At 40.3% G+C, this 13801-nt stretch overlaps 1 protein-coding gene across 3 annotated transcripts in view; it reads left to right on the forward strand.

The window, feature by feature from the left end:
* The window catches only part of NNT (nicotinamide nucleotide transhydrogenase), a 46988-nt gene that overhangs the window by 17629 nt on the left and 15558 nt on the right, over window positions 1–13801 (forward strand). For all 3 annotated transcript variants that reach the window (XM_055698321.1, XM_055698323.1, XM_055698322.1), the window contains exons 10-18: window positions 245–398; window positions 1296–1457; window positions 3111–3221; window positions 3986–4131; window positions 5080–5275; window positions 5535–5768; window positions 7095–7255; window positions 7989–8168; window positions 13074–13233. In XM_055698321.1, the coding sequence (XP_055554296.1) occupies window positions 245–398; window positions 1296–1457; window positions 3111–3221; window positions 3986–4131; window positions 5080–5275; window positions 5535–5768; window positions 7095–7255; window positions 7989–8168; window positions 13074–13233 (1504 nt within the window). The remainder of the gene's footprint in view (window positions 1–244; window positions 399–1295; window positions 1458–3110; window positions 3222–3985; window positions 4132–5079; window positions 5276–5534; window positions 5769–7094; window positions 7256–7988; window positions 8169–13073; window positions 13234–13801) is intronic.

Genomic DNA, 13801 nt, shown 5'->3' on the forward strand with positions numbered 1-13801 from the left:
GCATTTCTACCAGGTGCTCTTGGACACTGATATTAAATCTTGTCTGGAAAATGTGTGAACTGGTATGGTTAACTTGATCAAGCTGTACTGATCATCCAGCCTTGCAAACTTCTGCAGATGCAGAAAAGGAAAATGTTCCTGTACAATGTTAAGACTTACCTGAGTTGCAAGGTTAAGAAGAGTAGGCTTCTCTAGCTGTAAAACATCTGCCATGTCAGGGATAACTGTAAATATCTCTTGTCAGGATGGCAAGGTGATTTTCCCAGCACCTCCACCAAATAACATTCCTCAAGGAGCCCCGGTGAAGCAGAAGACAGTAGCAGAGCTGGAAGCGGAAAAAGCAGCTACTATTACACCTTTTAGAAAAACTATGACTAGTGCATCTGTATACACAGCAGGTAGGCAACTTCCAGAGCTGGAGAATCAGTGTAGAGTGCTCTTCATTTGCTTAGTACTTTTTAAGTGATTCCTCATCTTACTCATTCAATTTAATAACTATTTGGGGGAGCAGTTGATTGGCTTGTGTATCCTCATGCAAAATCAGTGTAGTGTAGTAATTGCTTCTGAGAGGGGAAAACAAAATTTTAGAAATTTAACCAAAAGTATTAACATTACAAACAGTGCTGACTCATGTCTTGTGTATGTGTTTGGCTTTATTTAAATATCAGTAAAATACTTAAGCTTCTGAAGGACTGCTGCTAGGGACTGTGTCCATACTTCGCAGCAGAATCAATTCAATGCCATTACTTTCTTCAAACTTGAATATACTGTATGGGACTTACATGTCCACAGTCTACTGAAGTAGTGAGACGAGGACATTTGTCTTCACAAATAAATATTGGCTCTTCTTGTTAATTGGTATTCTGTGTGCATCAGAATTTCTGCATGAGGTAATTAAAGAATTCAGTGCTCTTAATTTTAATCTCTGTTCTTTGTAAGCACATTTCAAGTCTTCCAAGTAGTGTCTCAACATGGTTGTGATTCGGCTACGTGTTTGCTGTAGAACGATAGAGGAGGATTCAGTATTGGTGCAGAAACCTTAACTTTCCTGGTTTGTGTTCATGTGTAACAAAGATGTGTGTATTATATCTAGGGTTTTATTTTCTACTGTCAATGAAACACTAGCACCAAAAGAGCCTGGTAGTTGACAAAGATGATCCAGCTGATCTTGCAACAAGTCCATACATAAAACTCGTTTTTACTTTTAGCTCAATAATGGACTCCTGTTGTATAGAGTTTAAATGTAAGAAACCATTGAAAAGTTACAGAAATGTTTTGCTGTGCTTTTCTTCTAGGTTTAGCTGGCATGTTAGGACTGGGCATGGTAGCACCTAATAATGCTTTCACACAAATGGTGACGACATTTGGCCTAGCTGGAATAGTGGGGTACCATACAGTATGGGGTGTGACTCCTGCACTTCACTCTCCACTTATGTCAGTAACTAATGCTATCTCAGGTAAGTAGCTGTCACACAACTGCTTATTTTCTGTTTCAAGTAGGCACAGCTCCTTTTACTTGCATTTCAGACAGTAGTCTGCTGATAATGCCTTTTAAAATGCCAGACTTTGCATGTTCTGAATTTACTTTCATAAATGTCAAGGACACCTCAAACACACTCCTTGTGAGAGTGTGGATTTTCAAAAGGAGGGAGAATGTGATGCTGTATGTTTTTAATTTTTTTAAGTAATTTTTCACTCTTAACATACTTGCCTTAAAGCTTGTTTTGCTTGGACTGCTCTGGTCTCTCCTTTCATAGAAGACATTTTCTTTCCCACCTCTCCAAAATGTTGCCCTGAAAGTAACTTCCTTTTTATATTTTCTATGTTCTTTCTCTCCTCAAGCTGTGTGTTTGGAGAGAGGGGGAAAAAGAAGAAATTCCTAAACAACCTCTAAGATTCATAACTATAAATATGTAAGATTTTATAGATGTGGGTGTATATGTAGAATTGTAGAATCATTTAGGTTGGAAAAGACCTTTAAGATGAAGTCCAACCCTTAACCCTAGACTGCCAAGTCCACTGATAAACCATGTCCCTAAGCACCACATCTACATGTTTTTTAAACACCTCCAGGGATGGTGATTCCACCACCTCCGTGGGCAGCCTGTCCCAATGCTTGACCAACCTTTCAGTGAAGAAATTTTTCCTAATACCCAATCTAAGCCTCCCCTGGTATAACTTGAGGCTGTTTCCTCCTGTGTTGTTGCTTGTTATCTGGGAGAAGAGACCAAGCCCCAGATGCCCACAGCCTCCTGTCAGGCAGTTGTAGAGAGCGACAAGGTCCCCCTGAGCCGCCGCCTCTCCAGACTGACCCCCCCAGTTCCCCCAGCCGCTCCCCACCAGCCTTGTGCCCCAGCCCAGGCACCAGCCCCCTGCCCGTCTCTGGACACGCTGCAGCCCCTCTGCGTCCCCCTGGCAGTGAGGGGCCCAACCTGAACACAGGAGTCGAGGGGCGGCCTCGCCAGTGCCCAGTGCAGGGGGACAGCACTGCCCTGGCCCTGCTGGCCACGCTGTTCCCGGCACCAGCCAGGGTGCTGCTGGCCTCCTCGGCCACCTGGGCACACAGGGGGCTCATGCCCAGCCGGCTGCCGACCAGCCCCCCCAGGCCCTTTCCCCCCAGGCAGTTCCCAGCCCCCTGCCCCCAGCCCGCAGCGCTGCGGGGGCTGGTGTGACCCACGGGCAGGACCCGGCACTCAGCCTGGTTGAACCTCACACAACTGGCCTGGGCCCATCGCTCCAGCCTGCCCAGACCCCCCTGCAGAGCCTCCTGCCCTCCCGCAGATCAACGCTCCCCCCAGCTGGGGGTCACCTGTGAACTCACTGAGGGGACACTTTATGTATGTGACAGGTCACAAGTCTGATCTACTTTGACTATTTAAAGCAAAGTGACTCTGCTTGAGACACTGTGCTTCAAAACTGTATTTGTATACTAATTTTTTGGAACATGTTTGTATTGATGAAAAAGACCATGGCAGTCTTTGTTTAAACAGTAATGTGTAGAGTAGTGGTCTAAATTTGGGTCAGTGGGTACCTGTTTGCTGAAAGGAAACTTGATGCAGGTGTTAGAGCTTTTTAAGGTTCAGTGACACTTTTTTTTCTCTTTTAAATAGGGCTAACTGCAGTTGGTGGGCTGGTATTGATGGGTGGAACCTATCTCCCTGCAAACACTCCTGAAACTCTAGCAGTGCTTTCTGCCTTTATCTCTTCAGTTAATATTGCAGGTATGAATGTAAGTTTTCTCCTGAGGGTAACTTTAAGGCACTTGTGTAATTCTTTTATTTCTTCTAGCTCATGTATTGTATAGATGCCAGAAATACTATTCAGGGAGTAGGATCTGAGAGCATACATCAATAAAGAACCCTCACCAAAATTTTCATAGTAGTTATTGCATCCAGTTTGTACACCCTGTGGTGTAACTTTTTTTTAGGGAAATATTTAAATGTGAATTTTTCTTCTGTGCTATCCTTTAGATGATGATAATTTGAAATACCTTTTCCTGTATATCCCAAGATGGTACTGTACTTGTCCTCATATTTCTTTTCCTACTTGAAAAATATACTAGTGGCAAAAACCAAAATTCTGCTTGCTTAAGCTTCAGAAGTCCCAGCTTCATGAATAAAAAAGATAAGAAAATGAGCCATGTGACTTGTAAATACTGTTTTTTGTTGGAGTAGATAGGGAAATGGACACAGTCATAATCTAAGCTGTATCCTACAATAGAGTATGAAGCCAGAGCAAGTCTTCAGGCTTTCCAACTTCTCCTTTTATGAATTTCTTCCAGAGGTTAAAAAAGACAACAGGATCTCACCCTGATTACACCTTTGTTTCCTGGCAGTTTTCCAGCTTCCTAGCTTTTCAGAGGCTTTATTGGTGTCATTTGCTAACTTTGTGTGATAATATGGTTGAAACAAAGATTTCTGTAATACGTTGGCATATACTTAGTTACAGATTTTAGTTTTGAAAAGTGTTCCCTTGCTTTGGCCAGGTGGGTTTCTCGTTACGCAGAGAATGCTGGATATGTTCAAACGTCCCACAGATCCTCCTGAGTACAACTACTTGTACTTACTTCCTGGTGGTGTGTTTGTGGGAGGCTATGCAGCTGCTCTCAGCGGTGGCTATAATATTGAACAGGTAAGATAACTTTGTGGCTTTTAGCCTGCTGTTCACAGCATGGTATGCTTCTTCACTGCCATGGTCTCTTCATCAGGTTCATATTCCCGCAAGGGCAATCTGAAATGTTACTAACTTTTAAGCTTTCATCATACCTCAGATGCTGAATCTGCAAACTTTAAAAAGCTTTGGGGTTTTATTTTTCATGTGAAGCAGCAGGTACTTTGTTATTTATTGGATAGTTTTCCCTCAATTACAGCTCAAATATTAGAGTAGCTACAGAAATCAGTCTTTGGTTTAATTTTTTTTGAAATTCACCTTGGAGTGACAGTTAAAGTAGGTATGACATCTGGGTGGGATGAAATTTCAGCACACAGGGATAGACAGGGATTGTATCTATAGAACCTTTTACAGTACATTTTTCTTTGCATTTGTTTTAATGGTGAGTAAAATCAGTATTTATTACTTTCTGTGTTTGGGAAAAGTGATCCAAGCATACCTTTATGCCAGGGGTTTGTAATATATTAGTTTTTCCAGTTATCTAGACAGGTACAGTTCATTTCATTTGTCTGTTTATACTTTCTGAAAACAGTTCATATATGCCATAAGTAAATCCTGAAACTGTTCCTATAATGAACAGGACTGTTTAGCTTTGGGCTTGTACTAAAGGAAAACTTGCTTCTGAACTGATGATGAAAATTGGCTTGACTCAAGTTTAGCATTCACAGTGCAGATAAACCAAGGTCATAAAGTGGGGAGAAAGTTTTGAGAGATACCACATTTTATTTGACCAATATCACATCCCGTAGAACAGTTTCTAACAATCAAGAGTTTTGACTTAAGAATTGTGACTTATACATATTCTGGAGAAATCAGCCCTTTTGTGTAATAATCACAAAGATTTTTATAATGATTATGCAATTTGTCTCTATTTCATGTATGCATTTTGATGTTTTTCTTACTTTAAAGATTATGTATCTGGGCTCAGGCTTATGCTGTGTTGGTGCCCTGGCTGGTTTGTCCACCCAAGGAACAGCTCGTCTTGGAAATGCTTTGGGTATGATTGGTGTTGCAGGAGGTTTAGCAGCAACTCTTGGAGGCCTTAAACCTTCACCTGAATTGTTGGCGCAGATGTCGGGTGCAATGGCACTTGGTGGTACCATAGGTATGTGTATGATACTATAATAATACATGCTCTGTACATGCATTTATGCAAGTTGTATATACACAAAATACTGCATAAAAATAATGTGTAGCTCACAGGTGAATTGACTAACTTGCATTTATGGAAGTTCCAATTTTTCCATTGCAACAGGCATGTGCATGCATGTATTCATTGCACACTGAACTGTCCCTGATACGTTAATTTCTAGCTGTACAGATTGGTTGTGTTTTGTAAGACTTCCCTTCTCAACTCTCAATAGGTTTGACGATTGCTAAACGCATCCAGATTACAGATCTGCCTCAACTAGTGGCTGCTTTCCATAGTTTGGTTGGTTTGGCTGCTGTGCTCACCTGCGTAGCAGAATACATGATTGAATATCCTCACTTTGCTACTGATCCAGCTGCAAACCTCACCAAGGTTGTGGCGTATCTTGGCACGTACATTGGTGGAGTGACTTTCAGTGGCTCTCTTGTTGCCTATGGAAAACTTCAAGGTGAGACCTTCCATTTGGAATAAAGTATTTGTTAAAGGGCATTCCCTGCTCCCCTGCCCAGGGTTTAGCTCTGCCTTTAGACTGCTGTGTAATTGGAAAGAAGTCTTGTATTTTGCATCGGGTAGAAGTTTATATGTTTAATTGTTATGAGTGTACTTTTTTTATTAATTGTATTTAACTTATATACAGCTTTAGCTATGAAAAGTTTTTCTCCAGTGCCTGAGCATACTACTGCTGTTAATTACCAACTCTTGTAACCTTACCTCCATTCATCTTGTCCAGAAATGTGTTGCTTTAGTGTTGTTAAGACACTGCCTGTCACTGTTTCTCTAATTAATTTCATTGAACTTTTATGATCACAACTTCAGATTCCTGAGCAGACATTTTAATTGAAAATCTGGTATTGCTGCACTTAGCACCACTTATATTTATGGGATGTTGTTCTTAGCATAGAAGGCTGCATTTAGTTAGGTAGGTTGCAGTATCAGTTCAGACTGCCTCACTTTAAACGACTCAAGTTCACTGTCTTTTTACCCACAACGCAAACTCCATCAAACTCCATGCTTCATACCTCTTACTGTTTTAGTAAATATGCCTTCTAAATTAAATACTCACTAATTCCTGATTCTTAAGCACCTGAAGGTTTCTTTATCACATTTATTTTTGGTTTTGTAAGCACACAGCTTTTGAGAGACTGAGATAATACCATAATAAGAAGTTCCAGCTTAGAGCTTTTTTTACTACTAATCTTGTTACTAGCTTTGCAATAGTTCGTTTGGGAGACGTCTGTTTGCTTTCTTCAGTGTTTATGAGACCAGCCATTGAGGGAGAAAGCATGACACGGATGGAAAGCTGTCTTCTCTAATAATCTTTTGAAGGATTTGTCAGTAGTATGTATTTCAGATGTATTTCTTCTAAGTAATTACTCATTACTGAGATAATACTGTACTGAGAAGCTCTGGATAAAGGCTTCCTGTTACAGAGCGTCAGACACAACGTGCAAAGACTTGAGGCTAGAATGAGAGTACATTTTTAAAAAGGCTTTTCAAGAGAAGAGTTTTTTTGGTTTTTCTGAAGCACTTCAGTGAGATTAGGAAGTAAGACAAGTTTAAACAGGAGTATTTGAGAACCTAGAGGAAGTTTGAATGTGTTGCAATACTCAGTCGGCACAATGTCTCAGCTTCAGCTAGCTTGTTTTTTCTTCAGCCCCTCCCTTTTTCTTATTTTTTGATTCTTCTTTTGCTGAAGTATTCTGTCTTCTCTGAAGGTGAGAGACAGGCCCTCCTGCATATATCTGTCAGTCTCTGAATATGGATTTGATTGCAGGTATCCTGAATTCTGCACCACTGCTGCTGCCTGGTCGACATGCATTGAATGCAGGATTGTTGGCTGCCAGTGCTGTTGGAATGGTTCCGTACATGATGGATCCTAGTTATACTACGGGAATTACTTGCTTAGGTTCTGTGTCGGCTCTCTCAGCTATAATGGTAAGTTGGGGAATTGCAGGAGGTGAAACAAGTTAAATAATCATTTTGTTGTTCAGCTTTGCAAGTTTCCTGGTTATGATTATATTTTACCATCCCGAGTCACAGTTCCCACAGGTGCCCATATGCTAACTTTCAGTAGCAAGTAGCCACTGACTCTCTGTAAGCCAGAACTGTTGCTGAAAACAGGTATGTATGTATATAATTACTTTTTGCAGCTATGTCTTAATGGAGCCTTTTATATGACAAACTGATATTTTAAAAGACTTTTTGTAAAGTTTACCCTTAAAATACTCAAAAGAGCAGTGGATCTACAGGTTATGATAATAACTTAGTAAGACTATCCCCAGGTGTAACTTTTTCTGTTCACTCACACCAGCTCTTGCAAAATTTGTGCTGAATGTTACCATTGTGTAAACTGAGTCTTGCAAAGACTGCTCTGTTGTGAATCCTTTAAGGGTATGAACAGTCCCGTGGAGCTGGTAGGATATTTTGTGAGTAAAAATATGTGGCTAAACACAAGACTAAGACAGTGGAGTGCCTTGCTGTCTCCTCTCAAAAGCCAGAACCACTGACTCCTATCTCAGGCCACAGCTTCATGCCTCCTGCGTTGAAAATACCTTAATACATTATTAAGTACTTTGGTGTTTGTTTTTCAGTGCTGGACGCAGACAGTCTTCTCTGCATGTTCTCCCTGGTCATAGCTTATACTGAAGTATTTTCTTTCCTTTTCCAGGGTGTCACTTTAACAGCAGCTATCGGAGGTGCTGACATGCCTGTAGTTATTACTGTCCTGAACAGTTATTCTGGATGGGCTTTGTGTGCTGAGGGCTTCCTACTGAACAACAACTTGCTGACCATTGTTGGTGCACTTATTGGCTCCTCTGGGGCTATCCTCTCTTACATCATGTGTGTGGTAAGAAGTCAGAAGAAACTGTGCTTGTTCTTGAAGTAAAGAACCTTATTCAGCATGTTTGTTAGGAACATAAGCAATCAGAAGACCAAACTGGTAGGTGTTTACAGAGTAGAAAATTCTTGATTGAAACTGTTGGACTGGATGTTGGTCATCTCTCTTTGTTTTGGAGAGATAGGTACCTCAAAACTGAGGAAAACTTTTGCATTGACTTGGACATTGAAGATTTCAGTCTGAACTGAAATATTTATGATTACATGTGCTCGGTCGTTTTGGTTTTTTTAGCCTATCACTCCACAGTGTTGTTAAAGTATCTCCTGCTGATAAATTTTAAATTTAGCTTAAATTTAAGTAGTGCGTTCCTTTAAAAAATTATTAGTTAAATTAGAGAATAATTTAAAATTTGGATTTTGGAGTGTAAGAAAGTGTGCTACTTTCTTCAGAGCTGTTACTTTGAAGTACCACGTGGTGGCAGCAGTTTTGCATTAATGTATTGCTGATGCCAATGTTTGTGTCAGAGCAAACCTTAGCTTCAACTTTGTGCATAAGTCATACTATATTACTAGTAATGGTCTCCTTTTCTCCAAAACAATTGTTTGGAAGTGTCGTGTTTTCCTCTGGCTCTCTCCTTTTTGTTTTCAAAGGTGGATGGGTAATGACTTTAAAGAAAACTGTCCACAGTGCAGCAGCTGCCAATGTCCCGATTTTCTGTAATGCAGTTCTGTTTCACTTATGCTCTTGTGTTCTTGTATGGTCATTGTCACTGTTCCCGTCATGATGTTTTGCTATGGTCAGTCCTAGCTGTCTTCTTTTATTGTGTCTCTGCTGATAAATAGTGGTGTTACCATGTATCACGGTCCACTCAGTGGACCCATGATGGTTTGTTAACCATGATCTCGAAGCGCAAAAAATCAAGGCGACCATGCCAAGGGGTTATGCTTCAATCAAACAGCACAATTCTATTGTTTGCCCGTAAAGCGGAGTGCCATAGAAAGACAAAAAGTGAATAAAAGGAAAAGTAAAAAGAAAAGGAAAGAGGATTGTAGCTACCACCACGGGTCCAAGGCGTCCTGTGGTCCCAGGTCCAGGCAGCGTCCCGCCGGTCCTTCCGATTGTCGTGATCCCTGGTGGGGAAGATCTCCAGAGTTCAGTTGCTAAGAAGGCATCTTTTTATGCCAAGCAACACACCTTGCTCCTCCTCTGGTCCATGGACTTCTGCCAGTCTCCGCCCTCTCGAGCCAGGTTAGCTTGCCCCAGAAGTGGGTAGCTTCAGACCAGGAGGCATGTTCTCGTATTGTTTTCTGGTTCGTTGTTATGAGCACAGTTGTGATCCATCTTCTGGACAGCTGTTATGCAGCCTTATTCAATCCCAGGTGGCAGGGAATGGCATAGTACTCCTCGTACCGTTCAGTTCTCCTTCCCAGGGTGTTCAGTCCCAGGTTGCAGGGAACGGCATCGTACTCCTCGTACCGTGCAGTTCTCTTTCCCAGGGTCTTTGTGTCTTGGTGTCCATGAGGACCACATTCCATCTCCAGGTCTCTGTTGGCAATGTTGAGACAATATTGTTCTCTTTAGACCGACTCTTAGACCATGTTAGGAATCTTTAGTATGATTCTTATGTCTCTTGAGGAACAATTGCAGTAAACCTTAAAAAGTATTTTTGAGCAGCTTTGTGAAGGTGAGTTCAAATGAACAATCCTAGGTATGAATTTTAAAGAGTCTTGTTCTTTCTTGAACATTTTGTGTATCCTTATCAAAAGGAAATCAGATTGTGGCTCGTGGGACTTCTTTTTAGATGTAAGTATATATACATGTGTATTTGTATACAGTCAGTGATTTAGTCCATGTCATAGAAAGATTATGCTTATGAGCAACACGGGCATGAAAAGTATGTTGTTTAAAGATCAAATTCTTGTAAGTCTTGTGAAAATACAATCTGTTGGGTATGGACTTAGCAGTAGGCATTGTCATTCTATACCTTCATTTTAATTTTACTGTCCTGTTCCTTTTTTTTTGTTTATTTACTGGTAGCTTCTCTCAGCACTTGTAAGAGTTTTGAGGTATTTACATCTGTTGGTTGGAGGAATCTAGGTAAATAGGAAGCCTGGGGAAGTAATTGTTGAAATAGTATGCAGTGACAGAGTGGCTTTCCTCTGTGTTTCTCAAACTTCAGAAAGTTTAGCTTTTGAGGTAGTAATCTAGAAATACTGTGCTGTGTTACATAAGCTTAGACAATTACAATTGATCAGCCATTAAAATTAAAATTACTTTGTATGGTTGCTGCACAATAAGCAGAATAACTTGTTTCTAGCCCAGCGTTTTTCTTTTTTGCTTTACTTCCTTTAATGGAAATCATTACTTTTAAAAGCATTGTTATAACCAGGGGATTCACTGTGATAGTATTGAAGCTGCATTTCATGAGAAAAGATGTTCAAGAGTTTCAGTGAACTCTGCTTCAGGCATTTGAAACCTGTGCTAATGAAGTACCAGGTTTCCCCTCCCTCCCACCCCTGTATGACTTCCATCCAAAGCAGTACATTTATTGAAGCTTATCTAGTACAAATGGGAAGGTGTTTGTGGAAACATCTTAATGGTTGAAACCTCCTTTTTACAACATTTCCAGTTACTTGTTGTCATAAAAGTGCAGCTTAATCATCCAAAGCCTATCCAGATAATCTCTTAAAAGTTTAAGTTTATAAAATTGGATAGTGTGTATTCAGATAGCCACTTTGGTTTTGCACTCTTACCTACTTGATTTTCCATCCATCCCTTTTACACCTACTAGTAGGGTGAGTTAAGGGCAAATAAATGAACTTCAAATCAAAAAAGCAAAGGCATGTACTGTTCACTCATCCTGTGAATTGTGACATTTGAAACACTAGCACAGTGTGTCTTCTTCAGAACACTTGATTGTATTAGCATATCCTTCTCCCATTGTTTTGCAGAGTGAATACTTGTTGATTGCAACTGTAGTGTTAGAATTGGTATGCTTGGGGACGGAGAAACTGCTTCAGGTCAAAGAAGAACCATTAATTGGAGTGATGAAACAGCAAGAGAAGGGACAAGTCTTCTAAATAGTATGCTGGCCCATCACCTATATTAGCTGTGTGGTTTCTGTGGGCACAGTGGAAGGACTTGGGAGTTCTTGGGAGTCAAGAGTTTGGTTTTCCCTGGGCTGTAAGCTCCTGGCCAGTATCACCTGTGTATGCATAGCATAGAGGGCTGTTTGCTGCTGGTTGAATTATTTGTGAATGTACTTTCTTCATGTATGTTTGTGGTGGTAAAGAAGGTGGAAGAGGCTGCAGAAGAGTTTCCACACTGTCTGTGTGCTGAGTAGGTCATAGCTGCATTGGTTAATTGTTGCTTGGTGAGTCTTGGCTCATTTTTAAGCCTTCTGTACCCACCCCCTTTTTTTTCCCAGACTTCCCTTCTCTTTCCTTGACTCTTTGGTGCAGACCCAGGCAAGGGTGCTTCGATCTCATGCTTGTTTTGTGTGGGCTCTCAGATTTCTAATAGTTGAACTTTTTTTCCCTTTGGCCTGGTCTTACTGTTCTTTTGGTTTAGTTGTGTGTAGAAAGTGGTTTGCTTCTTGTAAGCTTAGTGCAGTGTCTGAAGAGGGTATTTTTCTGTCTAGGCTATCTTACCTAGATGCTTAACTGTTGTCATACACCAAGTAGTCTGTTTTTCTGTTTGGCAGTTTAGTGTTGTGATACACATCAAAGGCAGCGTATTCTTGGAGGATATGAACTTGGAGGACAGTAGCAAGATGATGGTTCCACTGCCTTTGTGTGTTTTCCTTACAGTATCTGAAACGGTGATGATTTATCAGGAAAAACAAAAGTTCTAGTATCTTTGTTGTGCTTATTTCCTAGATGATGAATTTCACAGAATAGCATATCTTAGGCTGTAGCAAAAAACTTGTGGAGTTGCATGATTTAAAATGTCAGTGAAAAATGGATGCTTGGAAGCATACTTTTGTGTGGGTGTTTCCTCTCACTTGTATGTGTGCCTCTCCAGATCCATTCTTAAAATTTGCTGTGGTTTCTGAGCTAGCACAGCAGATGTATGACACACATGTTTAATTAAAGAAGCAATTTATCCTGTTCCTTTCCTGCTTCTAAAGTTTTGTTTACTGCAATTACAAGTTTTGCCTACTTCCAGATACTGCTTTGGGACCACACTCGCAAGGAGACATGCCAGTGAAAACATTTAGCCAGTGGCTTTTCCTGGCTATGTATCTAACAGAACCAAATTTTCAGGATGTGTTCTCCTCTTAAAGCTCCTAGTTTAAGATCTCTTGTTCCTATTTGGTGCTCAGCCAGTAAGTTAATGGTCCCATTCAGTTCATTACAATTTATTTTGAGTTAGCATTTGGTTAGTTTTATGTGGCTACTTAGCTTTGTTACGTTCTTTCCTGTCTTGGTGCTGTAGGATCATTGCTTCTGTACTACCTGTAAGAGCTGCTGTCATATAGCAGTTCTGTGCTTACATGTTGAATTGTTCAAGAACTTAAGAAAATATCTTGCAGAAATTGTGTGGGTGTGTATATATACGTATGTAAAGCAAAAAATCAGTCATCAATTGTGCATTCTTTTATATCCCTCCCTTTTAAGATATTTGCTGTTTGTGGTGTTTTGTTCTCTCTTGTCTTGGGCCACTGCTGTTATCCTCTGGTTACATGTGTAATGCAGTGTATTAGAAGCTGATGTTTGGCTGTTATGTTGATCTGGGTCTCTGTTTTAAGGACCCTGTTTTAGAGAAGCTCTGGCTTGTAAGCAGGGCAAAACCAGCAGATAAAAACTATTGTCAGGAAGGCTGTAATATTTTCGTAAGTTTTCTGTGTGGTCATTTTCTTTCCTTTATTGTTTTTATTTCATCTTTAGCTGATCAAACCCTCTTGCCTTTCAGGCTATGAACCGTTCCCTTGCAAATGTGATTCTAGGGGGGTATGGCACCACATCAACAGCTGGTGGGAAGCCCATGGAAATTACCGGAACCCACACAGAAATCAATGTGGACAATGCAATTGAAATGATAAAAGAAGCAAATAACATTATTATTACTCCAGGTAAGACACTCTTTGACTTCCTACAGCAAGATGTTTAGATGATGTATTATTAAAAAACCAAAACAACCAACAAACAAAAACCCAAACTAAAAAACTGTAGCCTGACTTGCAGCTGCAGCATCTCAGTATGTCAAATATTGACTGGGTCTGTAGAATCTGTTTTTGTTCCCAGGTCAGTTGTCATTCCTCTGTGTAGACATGTGTATGCCACTTTATTTTTCCTTGTGTATGTCTCTTCAGAATTCATCGTATTTTTTTAGATTTTAAATTCTTCAGCACAAAGGCTGTCTTTTGTAAATTTTATTTACAGTGAATTTTGTGTGCAGCTGTTGTGGTGTGAGTTACCAAGCACTACCACAATACCAGTGGTATCGATACCAAAACACCTGTCTGTTAAGTTACTGAAAGAGAGGATTTTATTTACACTTCTCATCTACTTGCTTGATGCTGCATTGTTTTATTAAAAAAATTTGCCAGAAACCCATGTAAAACTTAGTTAGTTTACCATATATACTGGAAATAAAGTAGAAAAAACCCTAAAAACCAAACCCCTGAGTTTTCTGAAACT

Source organism: Falco cherrug, chromosome Z, assembly GCF_023634085.1.
Source record: "Falco cherrug isolate bFalChe1 chromosome Z, bFalChe1.pri, whole genome shotgun sequence".
Classification (NCBI taxonomy): Eukaryota; Metazoa; Chordata; class Aves; order Falconiformes; family Falconidae; genus Falco; species Falco cherrug.